Here is a 23,621-nt window from a genome sequence, read left to right on the forward strand (position 1 = left end):
CCACTACTAAAACTTTCATAGCTTGGCTATATAAACAATAAAAATACGAATGGGAAGTAATTGATAAAAGTCTTTATGTAGCAAATGCTGTTTCAGGTTTTCCAGACAAATTCAATCTTTGTAAAATTAACTTTGTAGGCATTTATCTTGTGTGGGTACCTGAAGGTCAAGTTGTCTCAAGGTGGGCAGTGGATCCCTGATAACTGGAGTGCTCTGCTGTGTGGGCTTCAGTTTGACAGTCAGTGTGTTGTGCCTGTTTAACTTCATCTGCTTCCAACTTTTCTGGATTAACTCCATGTGCTGACAAGTCTGGAGTTTAGTGCTGCCTTCACAGTAACGGAGAGATGTTATGTCTGAAAAATGGAGATGAGGCAGGTGATACTGAATTCTTTAGGGACACCTTGCTAGTAGTGGTCCTGAATCCCTTCAGGGTAATTTTTGGATGCTGCAATTCATTACCAAGGGTGGCAGAGCAGCCTGTGCATAATTACGTGTTCTGTGTGCTGACATGGATTTCCTGTTTGTCCTTTTTCCTTCCAGGACTCCACTGTTGTGACTCCAATTATTCTCAGAACAGACCCACAAGGATTTTTCTTTTACTGGACAGATCAAAATAAGGTAAGAGAAAAGCTTCCAGCTCCAGAATGGTTCTTCCTTTTGTGTTGTGGTGTGATGGGCAGGAATCAGGAGGCTGGCACAAGCATTCCATCAGCACACCTTCCTCTCAGGAGCAAATACAACGGGCCTGGTATCATCCCTGGTGCACAAATCTTGGAGAGATGGATGGAAGAGTTGGTCACTTCCAGCCATGTCAGTGATCTGATGTCCAGTGAGGTGTGTAATTGTCCTTGGAAGGGCAGGCAAGGATGTGCCTGTGATGCTGTTGTGGTTTCTCTTGCCTTCTGTACACTGAGGATTTGGTCTGTGGTGCGTGGCAGGCCCGGAATTCCCAGAGGCCGTAGCTCCCTTTGGATTCTTCCTCCTCGGTGGCCACGTGCTCCCTGGCCGTGCCTGGTGGGCCACGTCACCAAGTTCTCACTAATCCTCGCTGGACACTTTCTTTCCAAAACATTCCGGTGTGCTGAGGTCGCTGGGGTGGCTGGGGAGCTGTTGGGAAAGCTCAGGGCCTGATTCATCCCTGCATTGCTCCACTGGGACATCCCTGTCACCCCTTGGAATTGGCACTGTCGTGATTCCAGCCAGTGCCACAGTGAAAGAGCTCAGTACCCTGGTTGGGGGCAGTTTGTGCCATACACCATATCAGATATAAAAGAGTAAACTGTCGTTGCAATCATGAAGCAAAACACTGTATCAAAGCTGGGAATGAGTTCCTCCCTTTTTTTCAGGTGAATTTTGAAGTACTTACCAAGTGCTTCTACTGGCTCCCAGTTGGAAATGGTGTTAGAACTTGGTGGTCAGCTCTGAGCTTTGGCCTTGTGAGGAGTATCTGCCAAACTGGTGCTTCTGGCTCCAGAAACCTGGTTTGCCAGTTGGGGAGCTGTTTTTTTCAGGAGTTCCTGTTGATTTTGAGTTTAGATACCAGGGCAAAAATAGCTTGAGGAGGTAGCACCCATGAAATGTGCAGGCCGAACAGGCCATTTGCTGCTGCACTAAATCATGTTTATCTTCCCATGTTTACTTTTTAGAGGAGATGGAGCTCGGTTTGGAGTCGGTGTATTTGGGAATCCTCTCGTGGAGTTGTAGCACAGATCCTGCCTTTGCCTGCGCTTGTGCAGGGTCATGGTGGGCGATGGGGGGTTCATCTCTTGGCAGTCCCAGAGCTGTTAAATTGCTGCCCTCAGAAGCTGAAGGCTGGGACTGATTCACGCTGTGGCTGTGCCAGAACACAGAGCAGGCCTCTGGTGTGTTCCTTCCCTTGCATAAACTGATTGTATGAGCTGAAAAATAACCACGAACTTTGTAATAATAAGTGGAAACCCAGAGTTGATTGGAGAGTTTATTTCACTTTTAATATGTTTGGCACTAAGACCTCCTTCAGTTTCCTACTGTTGTCTGTAAAAACAATGTCTTGAAGCAGTTCTGTGAAGAATAGCTATTTATAGAATTGTTGTTCTCATATTCATGAAAAAATGTATTTATAATGCTCAGGGCATTTTTTTCTTTTTTAAAGGTTGAGTGTTTGTACAAGAGGAGTAAGTGTCAGTTTGATTTCTAAACTTGCAAATCAAGCCTCTGTAAAGAGCAACGAGAGGGATTTTTTTTCTGGTTAATAATTCATGACAACTAGGTGAAGCTTGTTTCTGAACACCATCCCAGCAGTGTCTATTTAAAGAGAGTAAACTTATATCCATTGGGGTGCTGATGGTGCACAGACCAGGAAGGAAATGCCCTTTTCTCCTTTTACAGAGCGTGGTTGGGTTCATGTTTATTGTGAAATTGCAAACATATGAATAAAGGAGGCTATATAGGAAATTCTCTTTAATTTCCTTCTCTTTGTGTGGAGTGATCCTGTGGTGATAGTGGAACTCTGTGAAGAAATGCCAGGACAATGCAGCCTCTGTGTGATCACTTTCTCTTCTTTCCCCGTGTTGTTATTCTTTTAAGCAATTGCTTTTGTCATGAAGAAATCCTATTATTTTCCATGCCTGGAAAGACAGGCCTTGCTAAACCAAGTGATGAACTGGGAGGAGGTGCCTGCCAGCTTCCTGGAGCAGACATGTTTTCCCAGGAGCTGACTCCAAGCAGGTGTGGAGGTGAGGCAGGAGGAGCAATTGTCTTCGTAGCCCTTTGTGTGTCCTGGTTGCCAGAGCCTGAGCAGAGCAGTAAATCACTGCCTGGATAATGGCACGGTGTTTAAATCAAAAATCTGGCTCCTTTAGTTGCTGTTGCCTTATCAGTCAAGTTACACGAAAATTACGTGAATCACTGGGAGGGAAAAACAAAACAAACAAAAAAAACCACTCCTCTGTGCTGAATTTTCATTTAGCTTGAGGGGCTGGTGGTTGCAGCTCTGCAGCTTTTTGTGTCTCCTTGCCCAGTTGAGCTGCTTCTCTTCTTCCCTTCCTTTCTGTTTCTTCTCTGTTGCAGAGAAAGGAAAATAACCTGTAGTGTGTGCTGTCTAGCAGTGGGTCTGGACAGCCTTTTAGATTTTTTTTGTGCAGCCAGAGCTCAAAATTCCTGGTACAGTCGGTGTCCCTGACCCCACCTTGGAGTTCTCCGTGAGTTGCCTGCAGGGTTTGTGTCCCAGTTGGTGAGCCTGGATAATGCTGTAGTTGAGCAGATGAGGGTCAAAAAGGCTGCTGAGAGTCACCCTTAAACCCAAGAAGTTTTACAGACGTGACCAGTGTGAACTCCTAACTTGCTGTCCCCTGTAGCTTTCTGATAAATAAGTTAGTGGTATTTTCCTAGTTTGCTGCAGGAGCCACATGCTCCTAGTGAACCATCCCAGGTGTGTAGTTGTAGCCCCATGGAGACCTTTCCCAGCCACACCACCCATGGAAATGGTAAAGGTGGCAGTGCTTGTGTGATGGGCTGATCAGCAGGTCCATTGGAGCTCTGATCTTGCAGTTTGGTAACAGGAACATGGCATCCTGCCTCTGGAAATGCTTGCTGTGCCCGTGCATATTTAAGCATATATTGCTGTCATCAGTCAAGGTAATCCTCCAAAATCAAGTCATACATGGCATTTTGCTATTTCCTGATAACAGCAAGGAATTAAATGCAAACCATTTTGTTTTAGGCAGATGGCAGGACAGCTTTCTGATGTTAATTGTATTTTTCGGTATGAAATTCTTTTGTTGCTGAAGATTCTGGAATATTTTCTTCATCTGTATTGCAGAGTGCTGGCTGATTTCATATTATTACTTGAATGATTCTCAACACGGGTTTTAAAAAAGAAAATTAATGTGACAAGCTAATGTCTGTTACTTATCTTATTGTTTTGGTAAGGTTTCTTAACTATAGCAAATCCAGACAATATTCATTGTGTTGTCAAATTTTTACGACCCAACTAAAACATATCTCAATTCCCTGCTGCCATTTTTTTTTTTTTTTAAATAAAATCCCATTTCTTCCATTTGTTGTTATTCTGGTCATGATCACCGAAGAAGGATAAATCCAAACTTGATGAGGTGAAGGAAAAGTCTGCTGGAGTAAAAGGGAGGGATAATCAAAGGCATTTCTTGGGAGATGAGCGGAGGCTGGAAGTGTTTGGCGTGTTTAGCCAAGCCAGCAAAGCAAGGCCAGAGAGACTGTGGTTTCTGGCTAAGGATAAATATATTAATGAATGCATAGGCAGACTGGGAGAAGAAATAGGTGTTGTCAGATGGTTTGTGCATTAGTATCTTGCATCCTTTAGCTGGAAGTTATGTTACACAATGAAAAGGATGTTAGGAGAAGACACTTAGTCATTAACTCAGTGCAGTTCTGACACTGCCCAAGAAAAGAAGGAAAGCAACTAATTGCTTTTATGATGGAGCCATTTAGGTTTTTAAAAGTCTGAGGATGGTATAATAATGCTGTCTTCTCACTAGCACATACTGATTTGTCCTTCTTTATTTTAAAAGCTGGGCAGCTGCAGTGAGATGGCAGCATGGTACAAACAGAGGCTGCAGGCCCAGCCTCTTTAGTGGTGGTTGTTCTGCAGTTCTCGAGGGAAAGAATGGGGGTAGTTTCTCCTCTTGGAGGAACAAGGCTGTTCTCAAGTGTCAGCACTGCTGGCACAGCTGGCACTGACATGTTGTAGCTCAGCCACCAACTGTGGGGTTGCTTCAAGAGCCCACAGCAACAACCCTTGAGTTGGAGCTCTCTCATTCCATGAGGATGCATGAAGTGGTTCCTTATGACAAAAGACAAGAGGATTTCTCTGACCTGGAAGGTCCTCTCCCCTCTGGTGTCCTGAGGTTATCCTGAGTTCCTTTGGGCTGAAAATCCAACCCAGACTGCAGAGGGAATGTGGGAAGTGGAGCCTGAGGGCTGTTGGTGGGATTCTGGAGGATTAGGTTTGGCTTCAGCATGTGTGTAAACTCTGGGGCAATCCCATTGCCCTCCTCCAAATGGAAGAGGATGTGGCAGTTTTCCAGCTGCTGGGGATTTTGGCTGTTATGTAAGAGAGTTCTTTGGTGTCTGTTTTGAATCAGAGCTTTAAAACAACGGGGTCAGTATTTGTATTGCCCGATGGGTCAAAGATATTTACACTACATCTGGATATATGTTACACTGTATTTGACAAGCATACAATAAAGGCTGAAGTTAATATTTCAGTATTTAACTTATGCCTAATAATATAATGAGAATGGATTATTGAGTAGTACTAGGTTTAAAAATACCTGCTCCAAACCTCAACTGTTTGGCTTCATTCATTCCAGAGCAAGGTTACCCAGTCATGCATTTTGCTGCTGAAAACATCCAAGAAGTGCATCATTAAACACATATTCACATTTCTCTTTCTGGCATGTGAAAGGGGGAAAAAAAACCAACCCTAAACCCTTTAGAAAACCTGAGATTGTAAATATCATTGATGAAATGTGAGAAAATAGCACATCTGTGTCCACAGAAAAGATGTGCAATGAAAAACTTGCTCTTCATTCTTTTAGTGTCTTTAGCATTTCAGCAGTCAATGTATTTCTGTTAATTCTGTTTGATAATGAATGTTGGATACGTGGGCCTCTCTATCACATGTTTTTCCATATGAATGGATTTGCCTTTGCTTCAGCTGCAAAACACAGGAGTCGGAATGACTCGAGTCCATGCACTGGCACAGCAAATAATCTGGGTTTTGGAGTCCTCCTAATTCATGAATTTGAGGTGTAACGTTAGGAGCCACCATAGTGGCATTAGGAACGTGAGACTGGGGCTGTTGTCCCTGGAGTGCAAAGAGAATTGTTTGAATAACAAAACGACCTGTAAATATTGACATCCAGAGTCCTGCGTCTTGACACATTTTTAATGGGCAATGGAAGAGAATCTCTTCCAGGACACAACTTGCTGAGGGATTGTTGTGACCATCCGGCTGAGCTGTGCCGGAAAATTGGAAGTGAAATCCCATAGGTGAGTTGTGCCAGTGCCTTTTCCAGGGAAGAACTACAGAGACTGTGTTTTGAAGGGACCAAAATTTTCTAGCTCTGCAGACAGTGCACTAGTGGAGTCAGCTTGGTCACCTGAAAGCTGCTGCCCACCGTTTATCCCAACCACAAATCAGCGTGTGAGGGGAATACAAGAAGACAGGGAAAATGGTGGGGAATTGCCACAGACAGTGAAAAATGGGAGGAAATATTTCGTGGAGGTCAGCTTCCCATCAGGCTGCTGATTTAAAGGAAATCTCTCGGCTTTCAAAACATGGAAATTGTTCAAGGCCCATTAGGGAAATGGTACTACATCAAACACAGAAGATCTCCAATAAGCATTTCCCACTGCTAAATACCACCCTTATTGTGAGGGAGGCAGGAATAGAAAATGAGTTTTGGGTTTGATCCACAACAAAGGTCCAGTTTCTGATATGAGGAAGCTGAGGGACTTCAGAAAGGGAGGATGACTCTGGAGTCAGCCAAATTTAGGTACTGTTGAATTCTCGGGCACAGAGAACAATCCTAACATTTTCTGTCATGTGAGAACGTTGTCTTTGCTGTTGAATCAAAAAGGAGCTGTGACTTTCCTATAAAGATGAGATTGTAGATTGCCTTTTGTTTAAATGGGCTGATGCTTGGTCAGCTTTGGCTGTAAATGTTGAATGTTACGAAAAAAATCAGAAACTTGAGTTTTTGTGCAAGGGACCCTTGTGATCTGACTGCTGGAGGCTTTTTAGTTGTTATAATTTTCAATTTAAATATCTCAGTGAAGAAAACTTGCCAAGTCAACTGAGATCCGCTGAAGTGACTTCTACAGAGGGTGTCTGTGTTCGAGCTGAGCTTGTGGTAACCAGAGCCACTGGTGTGCAGTAAACCAGGCCTGCAGTCTCTTTTCCTCCTTAATTAAAGTCTCTTGGGTTCATGCCTGCAGCCTGGACATAGATTTGGTTGAATGTACAGCATCAGCTTTGCTGGCTGACCTATTATTAGCACAGTTCAAAAACTGGCTTCTAGGGCGTCGTCTTTCCTGGTGGTTGGAAGGATAAGGGATCTCTCAGCGTGCCCGTTGCATTGCCTTCCCTGCTGCAGCTCTGCCACTTCAGACACTGCTCTGCAATGCTTCATATCCTGGCTGTTCAGGCTTATTTTGTCTGGGGTGATTTTTTTTCCCCAGCTGTTTAAGAGATAGTGCACCAAAAATAATGATCTTTAAATAACATATTCTATCTCCATGTGATCTTCCTGTGTGAACATACACTAGTAATCAGTGGTATGTGACAAATGTGTTTGGAATTTTTGTTTGCCTTTTTTTTTTTTTTTTTAAGGAGTTGGAAAATAGTTCTTGACATACAAGTGACTGGCAATAAATGCCAGGTGTGCACCAGTGCTTGCTTTACCTGTGTTAAGAGTTTTTCCCATTAAAAATGTGGACTCGACCCTGCTTCCCTTTCCTGCCTACTCCTACAGTTTTGGTGTTTTACACGCTCTGCACAGTCCAGCTGGCATCAAACAGAGCAGAAATGCTAAAGCCCCTGGCCTGGATGTCCAGTGATAACAATGTGCTCTGTTGTGCAGCACTGGCTTCCTTTTTGGTTTGGGGTTAGTGTGTAAGGACAGAAGACGCTCAGTAGGATCCTTTCCTAGGGAATAGTCTCTCAATCCCATCTTTGTTTCACTGACAACTTTTATTATCTAATATAACCCAGAACTGGGAAAACACAGCAACAGCCTCATGCAACAAATCACGGGAGTTTTAGGCTCCCTCTGTGTGTGTCTGGGCGGCTGTTATTTTTGAGCAATTCCAACTGCACAGATAGTGTTTGGTTTGCCAGTCTCCTGCAAAGATTCCTCTGGGTTAGATGGTCTGTAAAACCCGCAGGCAGTGCCTGCCAGTGGTGTGTGTATTGTCCTGTCTGCAGCCTGCCTTTCCCTTTGCCTGAGGTTTTGTGCAGCAGCTGTACTACTACAATTCTGAACTGCCTTTGGAGGGTGTCAAACCCCCCAAAAAAGGGAGTTTCCTCTGGCTGTGCTTTGTGTGCATGTGCCGTCAGCAGCAAACCTCCTGCCTTGCCTTTTCACAGTTAGGGCTCTCCACCAGGCAGGAAATGGGAATTCATCTTCATTGCTACTTCTAATTAATCTTTCCACGTAGGCACCTTTACCAGTGTCATGTGACTCCTTAATGTCGTTGTCCACCCTTTCCTTGTTAACAAAACCCAATAATAGATGTGTGTTCTCTCTGATACCCAGTTTGTGACGCCAGTAGCTCTCCCAGTGTTGAGCTATTCCTCACACACTCACCGGGAGAAGGAGTAGGGACTGGCATGTGAGGATATAGATTTTCTGGGATATGAATGAAGGCAGAAGAGTAATTTCCAGCATCTGGATTTTTAGTGTGAGGACTGAGCCTGCTTTGTGGAGTGGCACATGGCTTTATCCAAGACTTGCTCTGCACTGTGAGAGAGGAACAGGCTGTGCTGTCGTACCAGAGCACTGCCGGTGGCTGAAGAACGGATTTAAATCCTCGTCTCCAGGGCATGTCAGGCACTCACCGCCCAATTAACCCAGTACAATTGGGGTGTATGTATAACACTGCTGTTTCAAGGCTGCACTTAGACATCAAAAGTGAAATTCTACTCCAGGGCCACATCCCAGAGAGCTCTTGTGCTGTCTGAGGCTGGGGATTACCGGAGCCTTCCCCTGAGCCAAGGCCGGACACGGTGTGTCTGCTGAGCTTTACTGTGCACACACCATCGGGCTGGGCTGGCCCATCCCTGCCTGCTCCAGGTGTTGGAGTCTGCCTCCAAGCTGGAGGAGTCCGTGGGTTGTTCCCTGCTGTCCCACAGCTGCCCTGTGAGCTGTCAAAATGCTGTTTATTGAAAGCCAGCTCCCAGCAGAGCCTGGTGGATTCCGTCCTGCATGGAGTGTAATGTGGTTGCTGGACAATATATCTCACTTAAGAGGACCATGGATAATTTGGACAGGTGGTTTACTACCCAGGGAGCTGGTTATCTCTGACTGATAAACAGCAGTAAGTGCTGCTTAACGAGAGTCATAATAAAAATATTGATTAGCAGGGTGCAGCTGGCTGGTACCAAGTGATGCTCATTGAAGTCTTGTTAAAACAGTAATGAAATTCTAAAGGAAGCTTCTTTTTTTTTATTCTAGCTGCTCTGGTTTACTCAGGACACTTAGACATAAGGGCTTATTTAATAAGAAGTATTATGAAGTGGAACACTGATGCTTGAAAGTTAAGAGTGTGGCCAAAAAAACGTGCAGGAAGTGCCATTAGAGAATTGAGGTGATTGATCTTGGCACTTTCAACTTTGAGACTGGGAGAAATAAAAAACATTCTGTATTGAAGGCAATTTTTAGAACAATAGGGTATCTTACAAGTGAGGGCTTTATTTTGTAATTTCCCTGAAAATAAAGGGATAAGCAAAATAAAGATGGCTTTTCTGCCCTTAATCCAGACTTGCTTTCTCAGTAGAAAAACAAGCGTAAGACCATGTTTGCCCATGAAGAAAATCCTTCTAATGAAGGTAAGGCTTAAGACTTGCTGCTTTTCCCTTTTACCACTGCAGTCCGTGTTGCTTTGGCACACCTGAAAGTCATCTGCCAGGTACTCCTGCCAGCCAGTCTTCCATAACCAGATCTCTCACCCTTCACTAGCCCGTGCTGTAATTAAAACTTCCCAAAGGCACGGAAGGGAAGCTGCCATTGTGTGTGTTGGGCAGCAGCAGGGCTGTCCCAAGGACGGGTGGAGTCTTGGAATTGTCATCCCCTTCTGAGCAGTCACAGACCGCGGTAGAAGACCAGGCTGAATCATTAAACATCATAAATGCTTCCCTTGCCCGGGAAAATATGTGGTTATGGTGCTTTTGGCATTTGAAGATGGTTGAACTTTGCCTTTCAGCTCCCTCCCTGCTCAGGGCTGTTCCCCTGAAGTTGAGTTGTCCTTAGGTGCAAATCCAGGCTCTTTACCTGAGAAAACAAAAAAGGCATTTCCTCAAAAGCAGTGTGATTAGTTATGATGATAAAGTGTCCATAATTCAGCTGATGAGTAGCTGGTGCTTGACAGCACAGAAAAATGCTTTAGCAGCAGTTTGGAGTGATGTGTATCTGTCAGTGCCCTGTGAAAATGGCATTCAGAGGAACTCAGTAGGCAGTAGGTGCCAAGCCCATCACCACACTGCAGCTTGTGGCTGTGGGTGAACTACTTGTTGCAGAGTGAGTTGGATTATTCACATAAAATGTTATCAGTAAGTGTCACAGTTTAAAATTGCCTCTGATAAATCCCTGGCTTTGCACTGTTCCCTTTTGCAGCCACATGAAGACAAACCTCCAGGCATTTTTGCCAGTGGAAAGTGCTGGGGAGAGGCTGTCAGAGATGCTGCAGTAGAACTCTGAGCATAGTGATATCATACATCTTAGATGGATGAGGTGAAAAATCTTCTCTCACCAGACTTGCATGCAGTATATTTAAAATATGGAAGATCAGTTTGGAAAGTGGCCCTGCTTTGCTGCTGCCAGAAGTAGGTTTTCATCTGCTGACAACTCATTGCAGGAGTTTTTGCATATCTGGGTGTTGCATATCCAGATTTAGATGCTTCTTTCACATGTGCTGAACTTCCAATCAATATTTCTGCTGAAATCAGGTACGCAGGGAGGGAGGGAGTATAGGTAAGGGAAGGAAAGCTGGATGTCCAGGCAGCTGATCTGACTTGCAGACTGAAATATTTGCACTCACCTCCACTGTTCCTGCATTTCACTGAGGGAAGTAATTCTGACTTTGCAGCCTTTGTGTAAGGGGAGAATTATCTACCCTTTTGTAGTTACAATGTGGAGGGGAAGTATCTTCACCGTTATCTTAGTCCTGTTGCAAAGCTGATCGTTGAAACAAGATCTCTTAATTGCTTGAAAATGCTTTTTCTCTGGCTTCATGATGCTCAGTGAAGCCTTTCTGTTCTGCATTCCGCTTTCCTTGGCATTTACCTTGGTATTTGCAGGGGGTTCAGGCTAAAATTTTGGTCCTTCATCTTGTTGTTCCTCCTGCCCCAAATTCTGCTCCGCTACACAGCTCTGTCTTGGGTGATATCTGAGTTTCCTGGGCGTGTCCTGTGTCCTCCTGCCAAAGTTTGCTTGTGCTGAAGGATGGCTTTTGCCATTTCTTCTGGTTTTCTGGATGGACTGTGCAGAGCACATGGACTGTGCCACTGACACATTTGTGTTTTAGGTTAAAACAGCTCTTCACAAACTGCCTTCAGAGCAGGTTTAAAATGTGACAGTCTTGTGTGTGGTGGGACTGGCAACTCCAAACATAACTGTGTGTGACATGTCACTCTGTGTCACCTTTTGGGTTCTCAGGCACACGTATGATATTGTAGCTAAAGATGTGGGCTTGGAAATAACAATATGAGGTTCCTTACCAAGGCCATCCATCCAAATCCTTTGGATTTGTGCTGGTCCTCAGTCACGGCCACTCAGCAGCTTCCCTGGATCTCTGCCAGGAAGATGGCTAATGGAACAATCTTTTTGTGATCTGTTTAGCTAAATGGCTCTAATAACGTGGGATATTAGAGTAACAGATGCTGTTGACCATCCTGCAGTAGATCAAAGTTTGTATATCCAGGAACTGTGCACTTCCTCTCAGAGCCACGGCTGTAATTTGGAGCTTCTCATCTGTTGCCGTGGTATTGGATTATCGGAGCGCTGAGGAACAGCAGTGGTCACTCTAATGAACCAAGTCAAAAGTGCCAGACTCAGCTCAGAGCCTGAAGAATGGCTCTTTGGCACCAGCAGTGGCTCTGACTGGACTGGTTCTGTGAACTTTTGCTTCAAGACCAACCTGCTTTGGTTTTCCTGTTGTGTGAAATAAGAGCACAACTGACAGGAGATCCCTCAGGGTCTGGGGAGAATTAAGCCCCAATCCCACCTTGCCTGGTTCAAAAGAGGGATTTGGAGCACAGAGCTTTGACATCTCTGTCCCAGATTGGTGGCACTGAGCTGTTTCAGCCATTTATTAATTTTGTACATTGGAATTTAATCCACACGGTGATGGCACCAACATGAGGATAATCTCTGGGTCACGAGGGTGTTATAAATTGACAGCAAATTCCCTGGAGACTTAAAAGATGCCAATTAGATGGGTATGACTGAAAGAGTAGGATCTAGGGGAATAAAATCACTTCACACATAATCTTCATGGGCTGTTTCAGATATTGTAAAATCTGCTTCATCAGTATAATATCCCAGTGTCATTAATACATTATATAATTGGCTTGGCTTTGTTGGGAATATAGCCTGTTGGGTGGTCTGAACATTCATATATTTATATGATTAATTATGCTGTAAACGATTTACAGAATTAGCCTGAGACCATGGGAACAAGCTTTTATGAGCTAATAAAATTACCTGCCAAAAAAAATAGCATCATTTCAAGTGAGACTCAAGCTGAGAAGGCTACTGTTGTCCACCACTGCAGATCTAGTGGATAAAAGACACTGGAAAGTTGTCTGGGCACCAGAGGAGATACAACTACTTATAGCTCAGGCTCCCACCTGCCTGTTTTCTAGGGATGTGGGGGAGCTTTTCCTTCTTGACAGGGGGTCTTGTTTTAGGACTGTTTGCAAGGCAGAGGTTGAAATCCCTTGATTTCATACTTGCTTGTTTGTCTTTTTTTTTTTTAATGTATTTTTTCTTCCTTGATTCTATAGGTTGTGTACAATGAAATAGTTTAACTTGCACCATCAGACTCTTTACTTTTAGAGTAAGGAAGCTTCCTTGCACCCGGTGGAATGTTTTTGGACGTCCTGAATGTCATGTTTGACTTGAGTTATAGTCTTGTGGAGTAGGAGCTGACATTGGTATCTGCTTCCTGTCACGTAAGGAAGGATGAACAATTCTGGTTTAAGTCCAAACATGCTTGAATTTTGTTAAAGACAAATATTATGATATTATTTCTGTCTATGTGCTTTTCCCTGCACTGATTAGTTGAGGTGAACATGGGGTACTTTAACCTGAATTTGCCTGAAGACACAGGCCATATTCTAATGTGGATTAATAAAGTTATGTTCTGCTTACTTTGGAGATAAATCATATCTCCCATGTCTAGATGTGCCTGTTTTTTCCCCAGAGACTGTTAAAAGGAGATTTTTGAGTTTTAAATGTGCCACAAACACAGACCTGTGTATGTGTGTGGGTTCTTTCTCCTCTTCAACTCCCAAGAAGTGAATCTACCTGTGAAATGCAGGATCTCCCAGGAGGGTCTGTGGCCAGTATCGCTCTGACAGGAATGGCAGTGTTTGCTCCAGAGTCTCAATTCCAGTCAGACAGCTATTAATGAATAAACCACTCTATGAATTTACAATATAGAGCAAGGTCCTGTATGATCTGGGAATCTTTTTTAGCCGTGCATTGTGTCCGTGATGTGGACTGATCACAGAGTGAATGATGAGCATGTTAAACTTGCAGAATCCAGGAAAGCCTTTTCCCTCTTACATAGTGGTTTTTTGACCTGTCCTCCTCTTGAATGTTTTGCATCCCCTTCAGAATGTTACACTGATGATAAACAGCTTTTGGGACTGAAACCTTTAGATTAGGAGGCAAATAACTGATGAATACTGCATTAAAGAGCAAAAAACCCTCCCTTTGCAAGCCACGGGGAGATAACCCAGAGCATTCCCTTCGAGCTCCAGGATCTCTTTCACTTAGACCATTTTGCAAGTACTCCAGCTAAACTGTGTGAGTTTTAAACTTTCAGAGTGAGATGAAGATGGATGGCTTTGCAGTTGCCCAACTGGGTGTTGGAGAGGCCCTTCACTGAAGCGGGAAAACATGTTTGTTCTTCTTTGGGTTTAGGTTTGTTTTGTGTTTTGTTGTTGTTTTTTTTTTTTTTTTTAGCAAGATGCATAAATTTCTGTGCCCCCAAAAATTCAAAGCTGTGCAGTGTTTTTTAAGTGGGCTCATATTGTGCATCCTGTCAGGATAGAAAGCCAGTTAGAAGGCTTGGTCTTTGAAGATAAATTGCTTTGCAGAGAGGAGCCTTTTTGTGTTGTCTTAGATTTGTGCCTGGAGATTTCTCCCTAGCGAGGGACCGTCTTAATAGGAGATAATTTAAGTGATCATTCACGAGTATCCACATCACCAACACACACTGGGATAGACATTTGTGTCCTCAGGCCTTTAAACCTTGTCCAGCCTGCTGTGTGAGTGAGAAGAGTCACATTTGGGGCCTTCTGGCTGAATTCAGGATGCTTCATTTCGTGTCCTGGGATAAACTGGGAGTGCTCTTCTTTCGTGGTGGTTGATTTTGTAAGGTTTATAATGTTTACCTGGGCTGTCCAGCTTCTCAGCCCTTGCTCATGTCCTGCCCTCTGTGAGGTACTGCTGGTGAACCCCAGACCCTTTGGTTTATCCTTGAAAGGTCATTCCCCTGGCTTAGGGGAAGCCACCTGAACGCTCCCGTCTAGCAGGCTTTGTTTGAAGGTGCCACTGATGCCCACACAGCTCCCTCCAAAGTCACCTGGGGCATTAGAACTGTCTAACACTGGTGTGATGCTCTGAAATACATTTGTTTTCACAGAGTCACACAGGATAGTTGGGGTTGGAGGGGATTTTGTTGTAGGTGAAGTTACAGGTGAGTTCTTTAAAGGCTTTCTTACACCAGACAAGTGGTGATTTTTAGGAAGCATCGTGGCAATGCTGTACCTGGGCCAGCTCTGATCTGCCATGGAGTGAGTTCTCCTGAGCACCCTTATTCCTGATGGTAGGGAAAAGTAAATGATTTACTGCACAGCTGTGTTGTCAGAGTGGGATTCACTGCACCTCGTGTTTGGGGATCGCTTGGCATTCTCTGCAGTGTGTGAGCAGGGCTGCTGCTCCTTGCCTGCTACTGGAGCTGCTGGCTTGACTCCTGCCTCTTCCAGCTGGCAGCCACCAGACAGGTTCTTCTCTGGGATTTGTCCTTTTGGCAGCAGCCTTTCATTCCTTGACAATTTAGGAGTCAATTAAAATGATGGAGATATCGATGCCCGTTTCCTCGTTGCCTGTGGCTGCTTAGTCCTGGAGTGACAGGTCCCAAATAATTTGAGCCTTCCTTGCAGAACTCTCAAAGGAGTGGACTGAACTTCTTTCCTTCCTTCTAATCCTACAGGTGCAGGAAAGGGAAAGTCTGGTGAGGGAATATGGATCATATTAAATATTGGTAGATTGTTTCAACTCCGACTGGATTTTTTTTCCAGGCTTGAGTTTTCTCTAATCTGAACACTAATCTGAAACCATGTGAGAGGCTGATATCTTCATTAGGGGATGTGTTGCTTGTTTTCTGGCCCTATCACACCTCTGTGGATAATCATTAGCTGTGCCTGCATCTTCTCCCGAGGGCATTCCCGCTTCCTGCTTCTGCGGGTGAACAGCAACGAGCCAGAATTCGGCAGAGGGAAGGAGTTCTGCCAGCTGTGGACAACCCACACCTGTTACCACGAGTGTAATCATTAGCTTGGCCTTTTAAAGTAACTGGCAATAATTATCAGCTCGGAGGATATTAGGTGTCAAAAACCTCCCAGGCACGTTGCCTTCCCTTGGAGCGGGTGTGTGGCTGATTGCGTGCAACCCTCGGGGCGCGGAGAACTCGTGTGCTTAATGACACTCAACTCCTCTGCGAGTGCCAGAGCCGAGCGGGAAACCTCCTAATTAAGGGAATGGCTTCATTTGGAGCTTTCTTTGTTGTTATTGTAACTTTCTGCAGTTCGGTAATTTCGTGGTGTAGTTCTTTGAGCTCTCCTGGAAGGTGGAGCTGGGGGAGCTGCAGAACGCGGAGGTTTTTGTTGCCTGAGCGCTGTTTGCAGAGAGCAAACTGAAATGTTTGGATGGGCGGTACCACAGGCACCTCAACATCCTCACGGAGCTGCGCTTGGCAGCCAATAAGGTGCTGAAGTGATGCCTGTTGAGTCCTCCGGATAGCAGAGATATTCATGTTTTATCCAATGCAATAATGCTGTAGTTTAAAAACAAACAAACAAAAAACACCAACAACTCAATTTTAAAATAGAGATATACTTTAAAATAGAGCTATAGTGAAAGATGCAGTAACTGTAGCTTTTCTGGCTCTGTTGTTGTCAATTGTAGCTTTTCTGGTCCTGCCGTTGTCTTTGGAGACATAAAAAAGAAATACTGGAGATGTGAATGAATTTTTGTTCGTTGTTTTTTTGTGGTTTTATTTCTTTATTTATTTAATTTTTATTTATTTGGTGTATATATAATTACTTAAATTTCTTGAAAGTGGGGAGAGCAGTCTCGGGTTGAAAATCTTTTCATGGTTCATCCTCTGTTACTGTGAAGGGAAAAAAACTTGGTTGTGTGATTCCAGAAGCATCTGCACTTGTTGTGTGAGCTGGTCCGACTCCCAAAGCTCTGGATGCACCTGCTGCATCAACTGAAGAAAAACTGGAATTAATGAGTATATTTGCTAGTCTGTTAGGGTGAATGACCTGTTACTTTGCCTGGGGAGGGAGATTAAAACTGAAGCTGCATCTTGGTACAAGTGAAAACTGGGAATTGAACTGTGGAGGATTGGGAGAGGAGCTGCATGAACTAAATCTTGCGTTCAGTGAAGAAAAGTAGAAGCACTAGTTGGAAAAGTTCACTTTTCTCCTTTTCTGATTGACTGGAATAATTAAGGAAAATAAACTTATAGCTTTAAAGGTGACAGAAATGTAATCTGATGTCTTGTCAGGTTCATTGACGTTACTTTGCAACAGACTGATTGACAGTTCTGGGGGGAAAAAAAAAGCTGTAATTGTGTCCCTGTGAAACCTGCAGCATTTGTCTTTAACTCATTAAACAAAGGTTATTTAAAATGTCCCTAGACTTTTCTACTAGCCTTGATGTTGTAAGAGTTTTATATTTTTTAAGGCAAAAGATCAATTTAAAAGGATTTCTTAAGTTGGACGCGCAAAAGTGAGGAAAATTTATGTCTGCAGCTGAAGAAATGAAATTTAAGTTGATCAAGGCAGTTATTACTGTGTCCTTGGGAAATCTTCCAGCTTTTATAGATGGATCTATAAGAGGCAGAGCAGCAGAACTCAGATCCTTGGATTTTGAGTTGAGCATTGGTTTGATTTTTAGCAGGTGCTTCAGAAGGTAGAAAATACTTCTGAGACCTCACCTTTGAGTGTGAGTCAGTGGAGTTATTCCATTATTGTGTGTTGGCTGCTGGCTGAGATTTGGGGAATGCTGGGACTCCTTTCCCCGTTTGTGACAACATCCCCTTCAGGTGAAGCAGTGGGAAGTTAAGTCACACAACACCAAAGAGTTTAATAGAGACACTTTAGAGTGTTTTTCATAGAAATCACGGTGTAATCTTGTTTTATAAGGTCCAGTTTGGTGTTTGTGTTCATTCTCAACACTGGTGCTCTGATGTGGTGTCATTTACTGTAAAATCCCAGGGCTTTTAATGCAGTTCTAAAATTCATAGCTAACCTTTCCCCAACAGAAAAAAGGTTGAGCCTGGGGCTGTGTCCTTCAGGTGAAACATTAAACCAAGGTCTCTTTGGCTGGGAAGAAATAGTTCCTTCAGAAGGGGGGGGTGATGACCTTGGTGGACGGGCCAAGAGTCCCTCTCTGTCAGGTTGTGTCATTCAAGGCTGCCTGAAAATGATATAATGCAGTTCTGCTGCTCTCTTCCAGTCCCAGCCATAAACTAATTGGGAGAATGGGATCCTGACCTGTGACTGGCCATCCTGCAAGGCAAACAATCCCCTTTATTTTTTTTTTTTTTAGCAGTCTCTGGTGTATGTTTAATATTTAAAGCCTCAAGTCAAATGTAAAAAGCTCCTTTAATAGTTACCTGCTGAATGCTTTATTGTTGGTTATTATGGTGCTTCTCACTAGGCATTTAGGAACCAGGGGAAGTTTAGAATTAGGTTTTGTTGTTGTTGTTTGTTTTTTTTTTTTTAATACCTACCTGAAAGAAATTCAGTAAGTAATTAGTTAGAAGGTGCAGTAGTTTATGGTGCTGGGGAGGAACCCTAGAACATTTCCACATAATCATTTCCTCAAGTGAGACCCTTGTAAGAATGAAAACGTCTTTTCAGTTTGTGCAATTCTTTGGCTTTTCCCCTTTTCCCTATGCCAGCTTTCTCATTAGATTCAATATGTATTTCTGATTACCAAGTGTGTGTGGAGGATAATAGTAAATAAATTGCTGTTGCCTTCTGTCATGGGTCTCCTCTAGAAATTTCAGCCATTTGAGCCCTCAGCTTGTTTTATTGCATGTCTTTGCTTGTATTGAATGTGTTCCAGCTCTTCATTTCCCAGGGCATATAAAATTGGTGAAATTCCATGGGAAAAGGACTGTTTTGGGGGGATGTAAACATGCTGTCAAGGGCTTCTAGAGCTCAGGAAGAGCAGGCACTTAAAAGCTGTGGGAGTCGAACACGTCCATGCACCTTCCTCCAGGCACTGTGTCGTGGTGGGACATCACAAGATGGGGGGGGGTTTGAGATCAGGTCTCCCCCAAGAGCTTTATCCACGTGAAGGAAGTCAGGAGAAAACAAGTCTGCTGTTATTTCCTGGATTATATTGTATTTACCTCCTAGAAGGGTTGTGCAATAAGTGAAGCAAGGCTTGGCCTGGCTGAGGTGGATGGAAAGTTCCAAAGGGAACGTCTGTGCATGGTTAGTGCTTTTGTTGGAGATTCGTTGCACTTGCTAAAAGGGGAAGGAGACCTGTAAACAAACAAGACAAGCTAAAGCCAGGCTAAACACAGAGATTTATTTTCCAATTAATCAGGTATTTATTATGAAATGTGTAATTTGCGAGTACTTCTTGCAAGACAAACAAAGACAGCAAATCTGCGTGTTCACCGCTGTCCCAAACGTTCCATTTTCCAGCTGTCCTGCAGCCAGTGACCAAACCTGAACTGACAAAAGGATGTTTTGTCTTTTCCATGTTGAGCTGTTCCTTGTTTTGCCTGAGCCAGCTCACGTTTTTCCTGTGTGTCTCCTGTGGTTGTCCAGCCAAGCTCTGTCTTCTGAGCATCCTCCCGTGGGGAGTCTGCCTCTTCACCAGGGCACGGGGAAGAGCTCCATGCAAGCACAGCTTGCATCAAAGCTCCCCCTTCCCAGTCCTGAGGCATCAGAAGGGGAAGGATCTGTGTGCCCTGGAGGCTGGGCCTGTGACCAACAGGCAGAAAAAATGGACCTCCTTGTGTGTTGTGAGGGGCTGCCAAATCCCTGGAAGGGCAGAGGTGGTGCTGGGTTCTGTAGGGATTGTTTGGGATGTGGTGGGCACAGGGGCCATTGCCTTGTTTGCTTTTAGTGGTGCTGAAAGGGATTTGCAGGAAGGCAGTTGGTCTTATAAAAAAAAGGCTTTTGCTGAGAACCCTGTGAGAAATTACCATAAAAGTCAGTGTGCTGTGAAGTCCTCCTTCTTCCCACCATCCTGCTGCCACTTTCTTATTTATAGAGCCTTTCCCAAGAACCTCCTTGCAGTCCCACTCTTGTGTGTTTAAAAGTGCTGGAGGAGCAGCACAGGCTGCTTTTTGCTTCTCTACCATCCTCAGTGAAAAAAGGACTCCTCTTTTAAGGGCCTTTGCTAAGCTTTGGGAAAGTTTTGTCCTCGCTGCTGTCCTTGAAATTACTTTTTTTTCCGAAGGAGTGAATTTAGGGATAATTAATTGGACCTTGAAAAGGAAGTGATTATCTCCCAGATAGCACGTCTGAGATGTATGTCTGCGTGCAGACAGCAGTGCCTCAGATGCTTAACATTTTAAAATGCCATTGTAAGTAAACAGTCCTTGGAAGTGTTTGCTGGAGATGGCACTGCCAAATTAAGGTGAAAATTGTAGAATCATAGGACAGGAACTACTGGGAATTTTCTGTGGGGGAAAAGGGTGGGTTTAACAGGTAGAATACCTTTAGGGAAAAAAAGTAAAGAAATGCAGAATGCACATAAATAGAGAGGAGTGGAGCCTGGGGTGATCAGTGGAAGAGGCAAACACTGCTGGTGTTATTTTCTCCGGTGATGGGGGTGGGAAATGGAGTGACAGAGTCCTGACACTTGCAAGAACTTCCACCTTTTTGACCAGCAGAAAGTGCTGTTTGTCTCTTGACTGGTTTAGGGGCATCTCAGTTGCTTGTAAATACTTCCAGCAGGTGTTTTGAAAACAGCAATCAATGGCACAACTTCTACTTGAAGATTTCCAGGTAACTTTCTGAGATAAACTGGTAGAAATAACTGTTTACCACAAAATTGTTGCCACTCTGTTGACAGCCCAGTCAGGAGTGTTTTCAGCCATTTGACAGTCGAGGCTGGAAATACCAAAGCTTGCAAAGCTCTTACTCCTTGGAATTGTATCATTTGTATCTGTGATCCTCAGCAGTGCCAGAATCAAGTTTATAATATGCATCCTCAAGTGCTTTGAACAGTGTTTGGGTTCGTATTTACTGGAGGATAAGTGCTCCTTGAGTGTCTCCAAACTTGGAATGGACGTGGAGGACCAGATTTAATGCAGCCTTGTCCTGACACTGATAATACTGTTGAACTATTGGGCATCAGCAGAGCTCAAATGCCTGCTCACTCCTTTTCTGCTCTGCCTCCAGCACAGTAAATGTCAGGAATTATCCCCACATTATTTTAAATGCCATTGCTAAGGCCAAGTGTTTTTAAATGCCAGTTCTACTTAAACTTTTATAGATACTGTCATTGTGTTCAGGCTACAAGGAATGTTAAGGAAACAAATGACCTGTGGCTCCATGAGAGTTCAAAATAAGTGATTTCTTTTGCCAGCAATCCAGAATCTCATTACCCTTGTGTGGGATTTCAAAGAAATATTAATGCTCCCAGTACAAGTGTTAATACCAGTTTTGTACCTTTGTTAAGGTGTCTCTTATGTATAAGAGAAAATGAGGATTTAGAATGGTGAAGTCAAATCCTCAAGGTTTTTTAGAAGTTACTTTCAAGATTGGAAAAGGTGCTTGTAGGGATAAAAGACAGGTAGAATATTACTTTGGGAAGGTGTGAGGACTGGGAGTGTGTGCCAAGGGAGATAGATGCTGGTTAGGTCAGAAAAGAACCCCCATTTCTGAGGAGCAGTGGGGATGGAAGGGCACCTTTCTCTGATCATCAGAACAGAGTTCTTCGAGCTGTTGGCAGCTGGAGCAGCAGCTTCAACACACACGTGGAAAATGATGCTGGACTTTGTGCATTGTAATAATGAGCTGAGGTGCTTCTGCTTTATTCTCAGAGTAAAATAACCTCTGTCATTCATGTTCTGGACTAAAAGTGTTATTAGTTCTTCCACAGCAAGCACTTCCATGTTTTTCCTATGTACAGTCTAGGTGATAAGGTAAAAGAGGAAGGAAGGATTGGGGAGAGATGTGGAGTGTTTTGATGACTCTCTGCTGGCCATGTAGGATATGCTTCCTGCATCCTAACTGATGATTTTCTCCTGACTGTCACAATATTCTCTAGGCCAGTCTACATTTGAGTTTCAGTTCATGTTCCCACTTTCTGTGAACTACTCAACTACTCCTTCCCTCTGGACACAGACCGATCTTGACCTTTGAAGTGTAGCTATTTTTAGAACGTGAATTTTCTTTTTACTTTTTCTTTCCTTCTATTCCCCAGCATACCTGACACTTGTAGGCCATAATTTAGTTCTTTCCTGTTGTAACAAAAGCGGCTCAGAAGAACGTGGGTCTGTTCACTGCACCTGAACTTCATGTTTCCAGGCATCTAGGCCTCAGTCCTGTTGCTTCAATGGCATGTCCTGTCCTTAGGAGATGATGTTAATTTTCTGACAGCTCCCCAAACGCTTGTTTCGGAGGGAAGGACACTGCTGAGTTGCACAGAGAGAGCACTGCTTCCCCAGGAATCCTTCCAGGGGTGTGCATTGATATTCCTTCTGTGTTTGCATCACTCTGAGGAGTGACAGTCTGAGCCACGCTCAGCTCTGCCCTTGAGCTGAAGTCAAATGTTACTTCCAGAATGTCTGTTGTACTCCCAAGGTTTGACATCACTGGGAAAAGAAGTTTGCATCCACAGACCTTAAAATGAACCCTTGGCTGTTGCAGCAGTTCCACGACACACGCGATGGGAGCAGCTTCACGCGCTGAAATTTGTTCGCCCTGTCCCACTTCTTGGTGCTGACAACTGAAAAGATCATTTCATGGCATTATTGAAATCACTAATCCCTGCTGTCCATCTCCTGCTGAAAGGGCATGCAGAAAGCTCTTCTACTTTTCAAAAGTAAAGGGGGAATTTTTCTTTTCCTTTTCCGAGGGGAGCTTTGCAGAAGGCTGGCAGAATGATTTGTGCTGGTGGTTCAGACTACCACTGTCCTCTCTGTTTCCCAGTGGTTAAACTGGCAGGCAGCAGTCAGTCAGCTGACTCTGCCAACTAATGAACATGGTACAATTAACACAAGCTGAACTGTTCAGTCAAAAATTTCACTTTCATGTAACAGCAGCATGAAATTTGCTGTTGAGTGCGCCCTGGATTTCATACAGTACTGGCAGTAAGTGATCATCAGAGATTAATTTAAAGTATATTTTTTGACATGTGACTGAATAAGCTCTTGCCAAAGGCATTTCTGTTGGTTTGTGGCACTTCTGATCTCTGCTTAATTAGAAATACTGATCTGTTCCAGTGTATTTACGAACAGACTCTCATCACCCAAGTCTCTTTTCCCTGACATCCCTGTTCCAGTTAGTGCTGTTGGCTCTGCCACACAGGGAAAATTGGTGTGATAGCAGAACTGGGTTTCAGAGTCTTTCCAATTTCTCCTGTCTGATACATGCTAGGCCCTTAGGTGTATAATAACATTGTAGCTCAAAAGATAAGTAGTGTATTAACCATTAATCTGGCATTGTGGTTGAGACACTAATTGCCAACTATGAGGACAATATTGGATAGCTCTTTTAAGTGCATTAAATACATGTGATATTGTCCTGATTTGGCACAAAAGTCATCCTTCTTTTCTGTTTTACACAGCCCCTGTAGCTGCAAGGACAGCGTAAAATGAAGTTTTTGAGGTGTGCTTTAAGTTCTTTAACTCCTGTAGCTCACACAGGCAGGGCTTTCTTGTGTATTTGCTGTGGGAAGTATCTGTCAGGCTAAAATTAATTTATCAATGACATGATTGTTAAAATGCCCCGTTCAAAACGTTCTGATTTCAGATCAATGCTTGTAAAAATAAGCCTGAGATGTGGAGTTGCCTCGAGAGCAAGAAATACGAGCCCAGAGTCGGGTTGTGAGAAGCTGGCTTGAGTGATTGCTTATTTCTGTGAAAATGGCTTTTTATATCCAGTAGACACAATTAAAGCTGCATTTATTGGCATGAACAGCCTCGCTGCCATGCAGGTGGAAGGCAGATTATAAAGACATATGTGATATTGTAGTGAAGCCCCTGAGAATGAATGTGCTAATCAGGATGAAATCAAATTGTCTGGGTGCTGTAATGAGAAGACTCGGCTTTGCTTTTATCCCTCCAGCTAGCAGGGAAAACTCTGGGCTGCATTTTGCCAGGAGAGATTGTGCTATCATTTGCAGATCATAATAGGAGCAACAAAGAGAATGCAAGACGTCTCCAAT

General features: G+C 43.8%; 1 protein-coding gene across 2 annotated transcripts in view; it reads left to right on the forward strand.

The window, feature by feature from the left end:
* The window catches only part of PLCB1 (phospholipase C beta 1), a 334,613-nt gene that overhangs the window by 9,659 nt on the left and 301,333 nt on the right, over positions 1-23,621 (forward strand). For both annotated transcript variants that reach the window (XM_039389844.1, XM_039389845.1), the window contains exon 2: positions 541-618. In XM_039389844.1, coding sequence (XP_039245778.1) covers positions 541-618 — 78 coding nt within the window. The remainder of the gene's footprint in view (positions 1-540; positions 619-23,621) is intronic.

The sequence above is a fragment of the Pipra filicauda genome, unplaced genomic scaffold, assembly GCF_003945595.2.
Source record: "Pipra filicauda isolate LSUMZ 115617 unplaced genomic scaffold, ASM394559v2 scaffold77_size3566232_pilon, whole genome shotgun sequence".
Lineage (NCBI taxonomy): Eukaryota > Metazoa > Chordata > Aves > Passeriformes > Pipridae > Pipra > Pipra filicauda.